This window comes from Crotalus tigris, unplaced genomic scaffold, assembly GCF_016545835.1.
Source record: "Crotalus tigris isolate CLP2741 ecotype Arizona unplaced genomic scaffold, ASM1654583v1 scf7180000017774.6281472, whole genome shotgun sequence".
Taxonomy (NCBI): Eukaryota; Metazoa; Chordata; class Lepidosauria; order Squamata; family Viperidae; genus Crotalus; species Crotalus tigris.
Window position 1 is genome coordinate 3,319,232 of NW_024096625.1, and position 14,693 is coordinate 3,333,924.

Below are 14,693 nucleotides of genomic sequence, written 5' to 3' on the forward strand. Positions count from 1 at the left end.
CTGCCAGATCTGTGTTGTATAGCAATATTTCTTTGTCTCTCTCTCTCTCTGACTCTTGGCTCTATATAAATATAAAGACGTTCTTTTTACTGTTAATTTTGAGCTTGAGAAGCAATTCGTTTTGGGCCCCGCTTTTGAAGACCTTTCCGCCGGCTAGTGAAGGGTGTTGGGGAGAACAGAAATCCTCTAACTCTCTGAAATGCCATTTTTACTCAACCAGTGGGTAAAAGCTAATTCTTATTTCAAAGTTACAGCTTCCAGGATTGGATAGAAGGGGTCGTTCAACTTGGCAGCTGTTTCTCTGAGATTAGGTCCTTTTCCTGATTACTTGCTATCCCCAAGACCTCTTGGTATGGGAAGCCAGGACAAAAATCAAGAATATGAAGGATGAATGAGAGAGAGAAGGAAGGAATGAAGGCACTTAATGTACAAATTCAATGTCCAACGCAAAGATCGGGTGAAAACCCCCAAGTTAGCTGAAGTATCCACCAGAAGGAAGACACTAATGCTCCTTCGGAAGTAAACCGGAATAGCAGCACGCACACACACCCCAGTCTAGCAAGAAAACCACTGTGCAGACTTGACCCTAGCACACGCTGGTCGGCCGAGGTTTTCTGAAAAGCTTGGAGGTCTGGAGGATTATCTAATAGAGGGACCTTTCAGGAAGACCCCAAGAGGTTGCGGAGCGGCGCAGCCTAAAAGACAGACCTGCCTTTGCTGAGGAGAGGGTGTGGGGGGGGGGAGGAAAGAGAAGGGGCGAGAAGCAAGACCCTCCTGCTTCCAAACCTATCAGATTGGGGTCCAGATAGCTTAATTGGGGGGGGGAGTATCTGGTGAAAAAAAAAGAGTACGTACGCCCCTTTTTCCTTCTTTTGGAAGTTCTCGTTCCAAAGTCAGATAGGTATAAACTGCATTTAAATCTTTGTGTTTCGGTGTTTTGTTCTAATTTTTTTTTTTTTTTATGCCTGGGAACCCTGGGGACGATCTGTTGCTTCTCCCGAGATGGCTCCCAAGGAGGGGAAGGAGAAAGGCGGAGGGGGGGAGGAGAGGAAGAGGGCCCGCACTCATAGCTTGTCAATTTTAACATTTGGTCACGTGAGCAGCGCCTCCCTGCTAAGGAAGGGGAAAGCTTTCCACGTCAGCTTTACGTCTCCCAATTTCTTACTTCACGGCTCAGCTTCCAAGAGACAGCTGCATTAGAGCGTCATGTTAAGCTCGACTAATGCGGAAAACCCGAGGTAGCCAGCCTCGTTATGGATTTGGACGAGCGAGTACCTTGCTCCTCGAATATGTATTTGCCCAGTTGTACTTACTACGTTTCCGGCCCTGACTTCTCCGGCCTCCCTCCCTTCCTGCCCCAGAGCCCGTCTTCTCGCCCCGTGCCCTACTCCTATCCGTCCAACCTGTCCCAAGTGCCACCCGTGCGAGAAGTGACTTTCCGGGACTATGCCCTGGAGCCGGCCAGTAAGTGGCACCCCCGCAACAGCCTCCCCCACTGCTACTCCTCCGACGAGCTCAGGCACCGGGACTGCCTCCCGCCCGCCGCCGCCGTGGCCGCCGCTGCTGCCGCCGCTGCCGCCAACCGGGGCGAAATGTTCGGGAAGACCGCGGCCGGCGGCGCCTACCACCACCCGGCCACTTCCGCAGTCTCCGCCGCGGCTGCGGCCTCGTCCAGTTTCTATAGCCCGGTGGGCAGGAACGGGGTGCTGCCCCAGGCTTTCGACCAGTTTTTCGAGACCGCGTACGGCCCTGCAGAGAACCCCTCGGACTACGCGGGCGACAAGGGCACCACCGGGGGGAAGAATCCGTCCTCAGGAGCCCCCGCCGCTTCGGGAGTTGCTGCAGCTGCGGTGTCGAGTTCGGAGACTGCTTGCGACCGGGAGGCGGCGGGGGAGAAGGAGAGGCGGAGAAGGGCCGAGAGCAGCAGCAGCAGCAGCCCCGCTTCGTCTTCCGGCAACAACGAAGAGAAATCCAGCAGCTCCAGTACGTATAAAGGCAGCGCCCTAGCGCTTTTTATGAACGGGGCTAGCGCACCGCCGCTATTAAATTTTTATATGCTGTTTTATAAGCAGAGGAGGTTTATGAAGGGCCGTTAGATTTCCCCCAACAAAACTTTGTTGTAAAAGGCGAGATCACGTGGCGAGGACTGAAATTGGCCGTGAAATGCCCATCCGCCAATGGATGCCTTTAACAAAAAAAGAAACCCCAACCCCAAACTATCCCCCCCCTCAGGTGGTGATTTTTTTTCTCTCTAAATCATTAAACAAAGGACTCAACAGAGAGAGGAGGGAGTGCTCCTTGTTCCAACTCCCCAAAATATAATGCACGTTTTTCGCCTGTAAAATTTGTTCAAAAGGAGATTTCAGAGCCCTTTGATAGCCATGTAATTCTGCGATTAATACACACAAACACTTACACACATACTATAAAAGTCATGTGTGTTATTTTTAAAAGCTTAGTGGGATACTTGGATTCAAAGCCATCCCAGATTTTATGGATTGCAGGAGAACAGGGTCTAACAGATGAAGGGAGGGCCTGCAACGCAACTCTGCATTAAGAGCAACAACACTAGCTAAAACTAGCTCTTTTGTCTAAAAGAATCAGTTTCTCCTAAGCTCTGTTTGACTTAAATGTTGCCTTGTGTCCAACAATTGGTTTCTCACAACTGTTTTTCAAGCTGTCAGAGCTTGGTCTTTTTTTTTTTTAACTTGCATTTTTTTTCTCTCTTTGAAGACTTCCTTCAGCCAGTGGGGCAGGCAGGGATGGGAGACCGTTCTAACTCTGAACAGTGAAGGGAAACTTGACAAGTCCTTATTTAAATAGGAAAAGCCAGAATATTTATATATTTAATCCCTTCAGAGTTAAAATGGGAAAAGAAAATACAAAGCTCTGTTTTAAGGAAAATAGGAATGGCTTAAGAGGTTTGTATCCAGTGTGGTGAGATTGGAAGAAAATTTTTGACAGGACTGGGATTTTGAAAGTACAAAGTTCCCTTGGTAAGAATCAGTGAACTGGGTGGTTATCTGGGACAGTGAAAAGGTTGCTATTAAAGAAAAAGGACATTGGAAAAACAATTCATTTCATATTTAAACCCTGTTGACATAATAGATTGACAAGTGAAGTAAATAGAGAGATAAACATTAAGATTTTAATCAGAGGATCCAGAAGTTAATAAACTCTGGAAGTTGCATGGATTTCAGTGGAATGACTAAAACTAGAGCCAGTCCAGAAACCTTTTTTAAAAATTATTCCTAAGCTTTGATTGTAAAAATGTGGTAAAAGCATTGCACTGGTTCAACAAGCAGCAGCTGAACCCTACATACATAAAACCATTCTTGGTAGAAAATGCTGCTCAGGACCAGTCGGGCAGCGTCTGTGGAGACACTGTCCATTCTCAAGACCACAAAAGGTCCAGAGTAGAGCTTGAGGTACTATTGTTTGAAACAAGGCTTCAAAGAAAGGTCTTTTTGAATTAAAGCAGCACCTGCAAGCTATTTCCCCGAGATAAAGTGAAATTAATATACACAGCTGCTGAGTAGGAGAGATCACCACTATTATGAGACTTAGTAATAATGAGCCAAGAGCTTCTTTCTTAAAAGAGAAACATATGGATGCTCTTGATTAAATATTAGCAACAGTCCTCCCTCTAGCCACATCTGATTCCAGACTTAATGGCTTCTGCCTTTATGTTTTGCTCCACAGGTGGACAACGCATCCGTAAAAAGAGATGTCCATACACCAAATACCAGATTAGAGAATTAGAAAGGGAATTCTTCTTCAGTGTCTATATAAACAAAGAGAAACGTCTTCAGCTCTCACGAATGCTCAACTTGACCGACCGTCAAGTAAAAATATGGTTTCAAAACAGAAGAATGAAAGAGAAAAAAATTAATAGGGACCGACTGCAGTATTACTCAGCTAATCCAATACTTTAAGCTTAAAACTTGTAGTGTTTTTCTATATGAGATTGAATTCAGATGTCATCCTTGGTAAGGTCAAGCCACAGGGTTACCAATAAGAAGGAGGTGTGCAGAGGCTAGGAGGACTGTGAAAAACTAAGGTGTTTTTCTACCCTACCTCCAACATTGACCAACTGGTGTGTTTTGTTGTTGTTGTTGTTGTTGTGGCTGGGTTTTCTTTTCAAGTGGTTTTCTTCATCTTTACACATGAAGTGGAATCCATTTAACTCTTGGACCACCCTTTGCAAAAGCCATTGTATCCCTACAACTTCTTCCAATTGGGGTGAGCACATGTGAAAAGCTGGGAGCGAATTCCTGGCTTCACATTGTGGTTGTGGATTGAAAACTATGTTACCTTAATTGTGGAAAGTCCGTGGGAAGATTCCTCAGGGCATCATACATGCTGGAGGACAACTTCAAAAGGAAATGTCCCAAGTGCCTGCCGTCTCTACTTAGGCAATCCCTGACCATCTATTTGTCCTCCTGAATGACAAATTATTATTTCTCTCCACAATTATACCCCTGCCCCTCAGACAGAACAATTTCCTTTTGAAAAGACTTCAGGTAATAATTTGCCATATATGGTAAAGAAGCAATCACAGAAAAGACAGCACGGGTAGACTTGTGAAATAACTTCCATTTTAATGAATAACAATATGGGAGACAAATCATTATGCCATTATTTAAATACTAAAAGGGAATAAAAACTTTCTTAAACCTGTGTGGGAGGAGAAAAGACAAAAGATTACAATAACAGTTTTAAAATGAGAAAGTTAAAATTTAAAATGAGAGAGAGAAGTTTTTGATTTCTGTCTCAGAAACTTTCTTCAAGAAATATATCTAGAAAAGTACGGTTTTGGCAGATATCAGACCATGTTTAATTGTAATTTTGATATGTGTAATGCACTGAAATCAAAGAATGAAAACCACTAGTATTTCATAAGAAGGCCCACTAGAAGGCAATGTAAATAGAGGGAATTTGTTGTCATATATTATAGTTAGCCTCATATGTCCTACTTAGCTGTTAAGCAGCAAAATTAAAAATTAAGACTTTTTGGAGTGTGGATGTGGATGTGTATATACACCTACACATGTACACACACACACACACACACACATATATATATATATATTTATATATATATATAAATATATATATATATATATATATATATCTGAAGGAACCAAAGAGGGTGTGAGGGGGAAAGAGACATTGTTTTAACAGAAAGAAAGCTATTTAAAGTTCTATATCAGTTTACAAAGGATATTGTGTTTTATTGTAAAGGTCACTTACTGTTGAGAATATCTGAATGTATGATTCATACCATAATGGTGTTTTATAAAACTTGTATGATTTAAAATGGTTTTGTTGCTATTTTCCTAATATTTTAAGTGGTTGTTTCACTTGGAAGGTGTCAGATTTTTCTTTTCTTGTTTAAGCTATAAACTATCAAGGCTGTTTTTACACTGCTTCCAGAATGGATAAAATTTCTTTTGCGGTTGATGAATTGCAATACTTTTACATTCTATCACTGTTCTGGGGAGGGGAGAAACCTGTATTTTGTATGTATATACCGTTTCCTTTGAATATGGGAAAGCTTTTCCTTGCATGAGTACAGTGGAATCCTGCACATTGGAAATAAATATGTGAGAAATTTACAGGGTTTTTTTTAAAGATTTATGATGCACTCATGGATCTTCTTTGACCTAGACTGGAAATCTGAAACATGAGTTTTGAGTTAATTGCTTTGGTGGAAATCCCGCTCACCTATTGGTTGTACTGAATTCTGAGAAGCCAGGAGATCAAGTCTGGTATTTATGAATGCGTGGGCAGACTGCTGCTGGTACCAGGCCAGGTTTGAATAGATTGCAGAGAAAGGGGTGGAAGCAGGGGCAATCCGCCTTGAAATAATTGCAGGCTATAGACTTGGTGCTTTTCTTCATAGATGTAAAATACATTGCAAAAGCTCAATTTTGGGTGTTGGGGGGGGGGAAAGAGTCCTTTGTTCTTGTTTGTTCCAGGCACCATACACCTGAGCCTAGAACTGAAAGTTAAAGGGGGGCTCAGGCAGAATTCAAAATTGAAAGTGTGCTGATTGAAATGGATTTATATGCCAGTACTGTATGAGACTTGTGGGAAAGAATTGTCTCTAAGAATTTTCCCTCTTGAGAGCTAGCCAAAAGCATCATGAGGCATAGACTACTTACACAGTGAAACCCCACCCAGTGCCTTTGGGCAAAAAGAAGCTTATTTCCTCCCTTCTTCTTGCCATTCATAATTTAAAAAGTACGTATTTTACCTCTCTAGGTTTATTGGCTTTGAACTTCTGTATTGCTTTGGACATCACCCATAAACTTGAGGTGAAGGGCTCTGGACTTTTGCTGGTGACCCCCCACCCACCCAGCCAGACTGTCTGGTCCAAGGAAATGTTATGAAGATGGGGAGAGGGAGTGGAGGGGGAACTTGCTTGCTTGTTTATTTTGCTAACATGCTACAAAGGAATGCAACTCTTAAAAGGCACAGATAGAAAGATAGATGGAGAGAGGCAGACAGACAAGCAGGGAATAGTGGGGTGGCCATAAACATCCCACCAGCAACTTCCTTCGCCAGTTAAAAATTAACTGGTTATTCAAGGGCTAGGAGTCATGGACTTTGTCTAATTGTGGAAGGGCATAAAGGGAAGGAAGAAGAAGAGGGAAGGAGGAAGGAGAATAAGAATAAGGGTAAGGAGAAGTGTGTATTTCTAGGGCAAGCAATCATTTAAAAAATCCTATGACGTTTCCGTTTAGATAATGTCTGCACTGCTTTGGTGTTGAAAAGACTTGTTTTGAAACTGGCTCACTACTTTGTTCTGCTGACAGCCACAAGAGGGCGTTTTTCAGATCAATGTCAAAGCCGCACAGGGAGGGGAGGGGGAGGAATATTCTGGCCTTTGTTCTCCAAACATCCAGGGTGCTGTACATTATATTATTTCACTTTTCCATGATCATATTTACAAAGAGAAGGTGAATCTGATGGCTCAATTCTTCAGCATGAACTAAAAAGCTGCCACAAGTTTGCTTCTTCAAGTTTGGAATATGTCAAAGGGTGAGTATTTCTTAAATTGAGAAATTAAGAAAGAATGAAACAATTGTCACGATACAACCTGTGTGTCTTTTAAGGCAATTTAGTTAACATTTAAAGTTTTTGTAAGGGAAATAAATCTTGAAGATGTTCTAACTTTTTGGAAACTTATAATGATTAAATCTGTGGTTGTAATTGTGATTTGGAATCTTTTAAAGTTTAGTGTTGAGACTTTGAAAGCAACAAAACTACAGAAAACATTACAAAGGTTTCGTGGTTCTAGTGCATGAAGAAGTAAAAATAAGAATAAGAAAAAACAAATTTATTTTAAAAAAATAAATCCATGGATATGATGAATCTTGAGGCTTGTAAGGAAAAGAGATACCATCTATCAACTAGATCAATAGTTTCTGGTGGCATTGTTGGATTTTGTTTGTAGTTTTCTCATTTTAACTTGACAGGGCTCATCTGTGCAGAGTTGATTAATATCAATACTTGTTGTGCATCTTTTTCTTAGAGGGGTAAACTTGTTCCCCTGCACAGGAGAAGCTAGTAATTGATGAAACTGGAAGTCAAGAGAGTGTCCTTTTCACTTAACTCTCCTCCCCATTTCATATTGAATCAGGTTTTGAGTAAAGATTGAATTTAAAACAGCTACATCGATCTATATTTATTGATTTGTAATTGGTATAGTCATAATCAAAGAGGTAAATTATATGAAAAAAGTTAATAGCCTCATATCTTAATCATGCTAAACACACTAAGAGCTCAGTGACGTTAATTTTATTTTGTCTTTAGAAAATCAAACTCTGAAAAGGAAGTTATTGTTGTATTTATAAAACACAAGCCCCCCCCCCACTTACAGGATATGAGTTAAGCCTTATGCTGTGCTTCCCATTTAGTTCAACAGAGTTTGAGGATGCATTATTTCCCTTGGAAGATAAATTCCAAAGAACAAAAAAGTTTCTCTTGATTTCTGAAACTTCCAGGTAATGAACTTAGGAAGAGCTAGGTATGTGCAGAGAACTGATGTATACCTCTATACAATGTCACACGTAGACTAAATTAGGGGAAACTTCTCGGTTTCTGAAGACAAAGCATTGAACTGATCTTGTGATGTAGCTACTTGAATTAAAAGGCAGAAAGAACATAGGCTACTCAGCATGTTCCTGATCCCAATTTCTGTCAGAAGTCTTCCTGTGATATTTACGTTCTTTGGATGAGGTCATATGATGTAATAAATGTGCTGTTCCAGATCACAATCCTTAAAATTGAATTTCTGAAATGTAGAGTTGAAATTTCAGAGGCTAATTAGGGTGGCACTCAACCCTTTGCCACCAATATTGCCTGGAAACCAAATATTGAGAGAAGTATTGAAAGAATTCATAGGCAAAAGCTTCCACCCAATTCCTTAATTTCTAATCTAGATAACAAATCACACTCATTTGCCTACCCCTGTCTTGGAGAAAGAAATCTTTATTTGAAAAATGGTGCCTAAATAATTTAAGGACTCTTTCAAAGTTTTGGCTCCCCATCTCCCCATCCATTTGCTGCAACCTTTGGATATTGCTCTAATAGAGATTTTTATTTTTATTTTCTTATGACTGAAAGGCTGTCTTCTTTTTGTACGGTCAACAGAATGAAGATTTCTCTTCTATTATATTTCACAGCATCGTAATAATATCTGGCCTTGTCAAACAAAAAACAAAATATTATAAAGTGCATATATGCTGGCAGATCCTTTTTCCATTTAATTTGAACAAATATATAAATCAAGGGGACTGCTACAATGTTCCAAATATTGCCATTTTAAAAAAAGATCATTTAGGGACTTCAGTAAAAAAAAATAGTTTCTTTTTTATTTTGGGGGGTTAACAAAAACAGCACATCATCTTTTCTTCCTATGAACTGAAATAACTTTGTAAGAAATATAAAACAAACATACAAACAAATAAGCATTTATAATGTGTTGATTCCAGAGACAAGAGTCTCTGAAGTCAATAAAAAGATCCCGAATACATTAAGAGCCCCATTTCTTGGTTATGTTAACATAACATATTTTAATTCATTTTATTTTATAAATTAAATATATTGTTCATTGCCCAGAGTTATTTGTTTCAAGTGGGCAGCCATAAAAATTGAACAAGGACACACACACACACACACACACACACACACACACATTATCCAGAGTCTCACCCTCTGAAGTTCAATAGATCTGCAATATAGTATATAGGACACAGACTCACATAAAGCATGGTTTCTCTCCATCCACTTATTGATATCAAATTCATATTTCATTTCCTTATTCAAACAGCTCACTAAATTTCCACTGAAGCAAACCAGCATTAAGTGTTGAAAAATTTCTTGACAAGAGCACCATCTTAGAAATACAGGCATCTTGATTTTATTTAGGAATGGCCATGCTTCTTTATGTCAAATGTCATTTGTGGAGTGGGGGAAAAAAACCTTACAAAACGGACTCCTCATTTTAACTATAATCCACCTAGCATTGTCTAGACTAAATCTTTTTGAAGGAATGACCCACTAATATTGGACTAATACAGAAATCAATACCCTTCCAAAGGTCATTCATGAGTTGAAATGCTAATGACCTTTATTAAAAATGAATCACACGCAGGCTACAAGTAATAGAGGATTTGTGAAAATAATTACCTGGAAATATTTGTGAAAATAATTACCTGATTTGCTATTTGCTCAGAAATCCCACTGAATTCAAAAGAAAGTATTCTTACCTATAAAATTACCTGTATAAAATTATAGCCATGAATTATTTTCTTACAATCTAAGAGGTTTTGGTTTAAATCTGAAGAAGACCTTCCTTTGAATTTATACCCCACGGAGAGATAAAAAGATCATGAACATTGTACACTCCTGCTCCAAAATGTATGGGTTTAGGAAAGATTGTCTTGATTTTAGCCTAATTTTCCCCTGGATAAATATATGCTTTTAAAAGGGCATTGCCTTAATGCAATGGCGGGGCATGCCACTTAACTCAGCTAACCAATTTACAGACCTACATGTTTGGCTTGGCTTTGATTGCAAGAGAGCGATTTTTTACCACAAATAAATCCCATCTATATCAATAGGAAATCAGATAATTACCAGAAGGTGGGGTTTCAAACAGATAAGCATTCTAACAGGGAAGAAAAAAAAAATCTGCATTTGAAGTGCAAATACAAACCACATTTTAAAGGGAATTAATCTCCCAAGCTTGATCTTCATTCCTGCTTTTGATTTTTCTAAAAAAATTCAGTCACTCTTTCTTGCCTGGCAGATCTTCAAAAAGAAAATGAAAATTACTTTAGTTATTTTCTCCTTTCTTGCCCAGAGACATATTCAACAGCACAATAACAACAACAGTCACATAATGGAGAATAGCCTTTTTGAGAGTTCATCCAGAGGGGAAATTGCCTTGGTTGCAGATATCTTTTGACAACTTGATACTTTTTAACAGTAAAGAAGATGCACTGCTCATATTAATTCTATTTATGATTTATGAAATATAGGCAGAGGCCATAAATTTGGAAGCAGACTGCTTCAGATTCCAGACTTTTTCTTCTTTCTTCTCTCAATTTGTCCACCGCATAAGTACAAAGCCCAATTTAATTAGCATACAATGCTGCTTTCCAGGATTTTTTTCATCACTGTTGGAAACAATAAATGGGTAACACCTCCTTCTTCTGAAAAATAGAAAAGAAAGGAAATGAATGATCCACATAGCTTTGGCAAGTTAAAGTTTGTATTTGCTTTTCTAGTTTTTTAGTCTAATAAAATGCCTAATAATTCTATTGGCATCATCATTATATTCCTCTTGATTCCACTTAATAAAAGTTGAGTGCTTTTAGTCAGTATAGGTGGCTTCCCTCCATCCTCTCGGCCTGGCCAGATTCCAGGTCCCTTTCAGTTCTTTGGTAACTCCAGCAAAGTGGGTGAATGTGAGCTTGTTGTTTCACTGGTCCAAATCCTTTAGCTCCACTCAGTTGTGGAACTGTCTGGTTGTTTTCTGTTGTTTACACACAAACCACCTTAATCTCCTAAAACAAACATGGAGGCAGGATGAAAATAGAGTGACTTCTCAACCAGTGTTACAGAATGGTCCCAAAAAAATGCAATCACGCCCTGGTTAATGTTTGAGACTCATTGTTAAGACTTTAAAATGTGGCCACTAAACACAATGCACGACAAAGTAGTTTAGTTGCTCCAGAATTGACCATTATCTTTTAAAGTTAAGAATCAGCTGCACATTATTAGTTTTACTCCACTGGTTTTGACGAGGCAATTTGCTCTTTGCTTGCCTTGGCCTTGTTAGTGACTCAGAAAAGTCTCACAGGGGAATTCAGGCCCTTCTCACCCAGTCCAAAGCCTAAGTCACCGTGCTTCTTATCCCCTTTTATTATTGACCTCTCTGGGCTTCGGATCAGACCCTGAAGTGCCTTGACCATCAAAGACATGCATTTGGCTCCCAAAACATGCCACAATAAAAGCAACTTGAATGTCTGGTTGCTGTTGCCCTGTACTTGGGATTAAAGGAACCCACAACTCCTATAAATGCAATTTCCGGAATATGCTGTGAAATATCACAGCCCTGGAAAAAAGAAAGGGATTCCATCCTTACCCGTTTCTCTTCTTGCTGCTTTTTCTTGAGCCTGGTGTGGTTGAAGCTTAAAGGCAGAGACATATAGCCTTGTTGAACTGGGCTGATTGGTCTCCCCAGTCTTGGGGAATGGGGTGTTCCTGATAAGCCAAGACCCAGATTGTAGTGGAGCAAGCCAGCCAGAATTACCATCTTTGTTTGGGGACATATATATATTCTCCTAATATATCTGGACGCTAAGTCTCATCCCCGGCTTTTTCTCTTTCTCATTCTTTTTTTGCCTGCTGAACATCACCACCACTCTGTGATAAATTATGCCTTAGGTTAATAGTCCAGAAAATTCCAAAGCCTCTAGAAACTTGTTCATTCTTTTTAGTTTGGAAATGATAGGACAGAGGCTGGCGCTGTTCTCTTCAACCCAGCAGTTTCTTCTTTGCATCTAGGTGTGTTCAGTTAATGGTAGCCCCATTCAGGAGATGAGCCTAATGTTAAAAGTTGAAAACCATTTTGGGGATGGATTTGGACATTTGCATCGCACTTCTGTTGGCTTTGACAAAGAGAAGAGAAACAGGCTATTCGAACCAAAAGAGATTATTTATCTATTTCTTCTCATGACTCCTCTGAGTGGAACCAGGTCTTTGGAAGACGGATAGCTGGAAAGTCGCATTGCAGTATCTGTTTTGTTATTTCTGTCCAAGGTTTCGCTGACCAGTACTAGTTTTCCCAAACTAACCAACAAAACAGCTGTCTCCATCCTATTAATTTTGGAAGAAATGGTACTGCTCTAAATATCTGATTATGCTCCTGTGCTCCACATTGACAGCCTGTAACGTAACCGGAGAAATATAAACAACCTTTTCTCTCGAGGTGTGGAGGTGAATTGAGAGAGAGAAGTATATTTTTCCTTTTTGCTGAGTTGCCCTGTCTGCAGAGCTTCCTCCATGGTTCAGTTCTGCCGGAAACCATCTGAGGCTGAAGCCCTGGGTGCAGTTCTTGGATGGTCATGGTGGGAGAGAAAGAAGTTAGTGGAGAAAACGGGCCTCGGTGAGGGCTGGGGGAGGGGGGTTTTGTGTCTTTCCATAAAGATTTTATGGTCCTGCAAAGTTACAACAACCCCTTCCGGGCTTCCCTTGCACCAACTAGGAACTTGAGGAGGGGCGTCCATTTCTACTCGCCTTCGGAAAACTCTCCTCGGCTAGCCTGCCTTCTTTTTCCACTTCAAAGGGACCTGTCTGCGGGGAAGCTCTTAGGAGGAGCAGGCGGATTTCCTTCCCACGGGCCAAACAAACCCAGTAGGAAGATCCGAGAGAGAGCCGTTGGCAGATCCAGCACTCTGGCTCCCGGGGTTGGGAAGGGCGAGTCATTCGGGGAGCTTTCTGTCTCATATGAAAGCCAAGGGTAAGTGCTGCAGATGGGAGGGCAAGGGTAAGGAAGCCTCCGGGCAAAGCTTGGGCAAACCCCTCGCCTGGCCCCCTCGATTTCCTTGGCATTCCTAGCCTTTTGGAGGGCGTTGTGGGCGAAGACGTAGCGGATGCCAAAACGGAACCAAGCTAAGGATTTACTGCACAATATTGAATTGTTCAAAAGAATATTTCTTACTCGCCTGGGAACTGAGACAGCGATCAGTCAGTGCTACCAGTGCTTGGAGCACGGACGACGAAGTAAAACACGAATTGGCAAAAACCTTTTCGTGTTAAACAAGGAGAACAACATTTAAAAGGAAGCCTCCCAAAAGGTGCCAAGAGCGCTTGAGAGTTGCTCTTGCTGCGGGGACCTTGTCTGCGTGGCTTCCAGAACCATAAGAAGCCAAGCAAACGACGGGCAAGGACTCTTCTCGGTGCTTCTTCATTGTAAAATCCATCTCCCTTGTCTGCTGGTCTCCCTCTCTTGTCTGCAGGCTGTCGACTCCCTCCGCCACAGCTATATATTGACTGTATAGAATTATATAGTAGTTTTGCTATGGCCATTCCTGGATGAAAAAAGGTCTTATTTTTAAAAAGAAGAGGCGTCTCCTTTATCTAAATGCAGATATTTAGAAAGAATTCTACCTTGTTTATATAAATCAGGGTATATACTCTTGAAAAATCCTTAAAAGAAAAATCCTGGGGAAAAAAAAGAAGGATTATGGAACTGTTTTACCAGATCTTTTCATTGCCATGAAAGATTTTAGTTTAGGCTTGTGACCTGGACTTCTGGTTTAATGGATGGATTAATCGCCTTAAAAAAAAATTACCCTAAAGTCTTCATCTTGTTGCTGGTATGGTAATTCTATACAGGTTGCTTGTACTGTGATATTTTTGTTAAGTGGGGGTGAACCACTTTCTCCTAGGCAGAGGTGTTGAGAACTAATACCTCCTACTTCTTAATGTAGTGTGCTAGACTCAGAGGGAAAGAGAGTCAAACACAGGTGGGAGAATTGTCCGCATTGCTGCAGCTGGTATCTTAAGAAGCGGGGGGGGGGGAAGAGGGAGAGAAGTGGGTGGGTGGGTATCTTCTCGATCTCAGTAAGCCTTAGCTGCTAATGAGAGGCTCGGATCGGGCTTCCAACTTGAGGTGGCGAGGCTGAGAGGACCACCAACCTAGTCTAACGCCTAGGCGAACCGCGAGAGGTAGCCGAGAGGTACCCGAGACTCGTCAAAGTTGATGAACCTGTCTGAGCTTCAGAAATGTCAAGGCAGCCCACGAGTTGTGCAAAAGAGTGGGATAAGAAGAGGCTGAACAGTTCGCTAACAGGTGGCTTGTTAGTGTACAGGAACTAATAGTTAGCTCTCGCCTTTGCTCTTTTATATTAGTGCATAAGCTAATAGACCAGAACGCGCTAAATTATGAGTCTCATTAAAATCCGGCAGTGTTTTCTATTGTTTTTCTCCTCCTGCCACCTTGCCCTTCGTTATATAACCCCACGCAAGCTATTCCCCCTCTGAAAACTAGCAAAGGCGACCACGTGAAGACATGGCCTACTGCACGTGGAATACTCCTAGACATACTTGTGTGCATATAGCCACGCAGGCATGTATATATGTGAGGGCACACACACATCCACACCTCACCT

General features: G+C 41.1%; 1 protein-coding gene across 1 annotated transcript; it reads left to right on the forward strand.

Annotated features, from left to right (window-relative positions):
• The first annotated feature begins 895 nt into the window (after positions 1-895).
• On the forward strand, positions 896-5,886 carry HOXA11 (homeobox A11). Its single transcript, XM_039342007.1, has 2 exons — positions 896-1,983; positions 3,703-5,886. Exons 1-2 carry the CDS (start codon positions 1,254-1,256, stop codon positions 3,933-3,935), a joined length of 963 nt encoding a protein of 320 aa, XP_039197941.1. The 5' UTR covers positions 896-1,253; the 3' UTR covers positions 3,936-5,886.
• Positions 5,887-14,693: the final 8,807 nt, after the last annotated feature.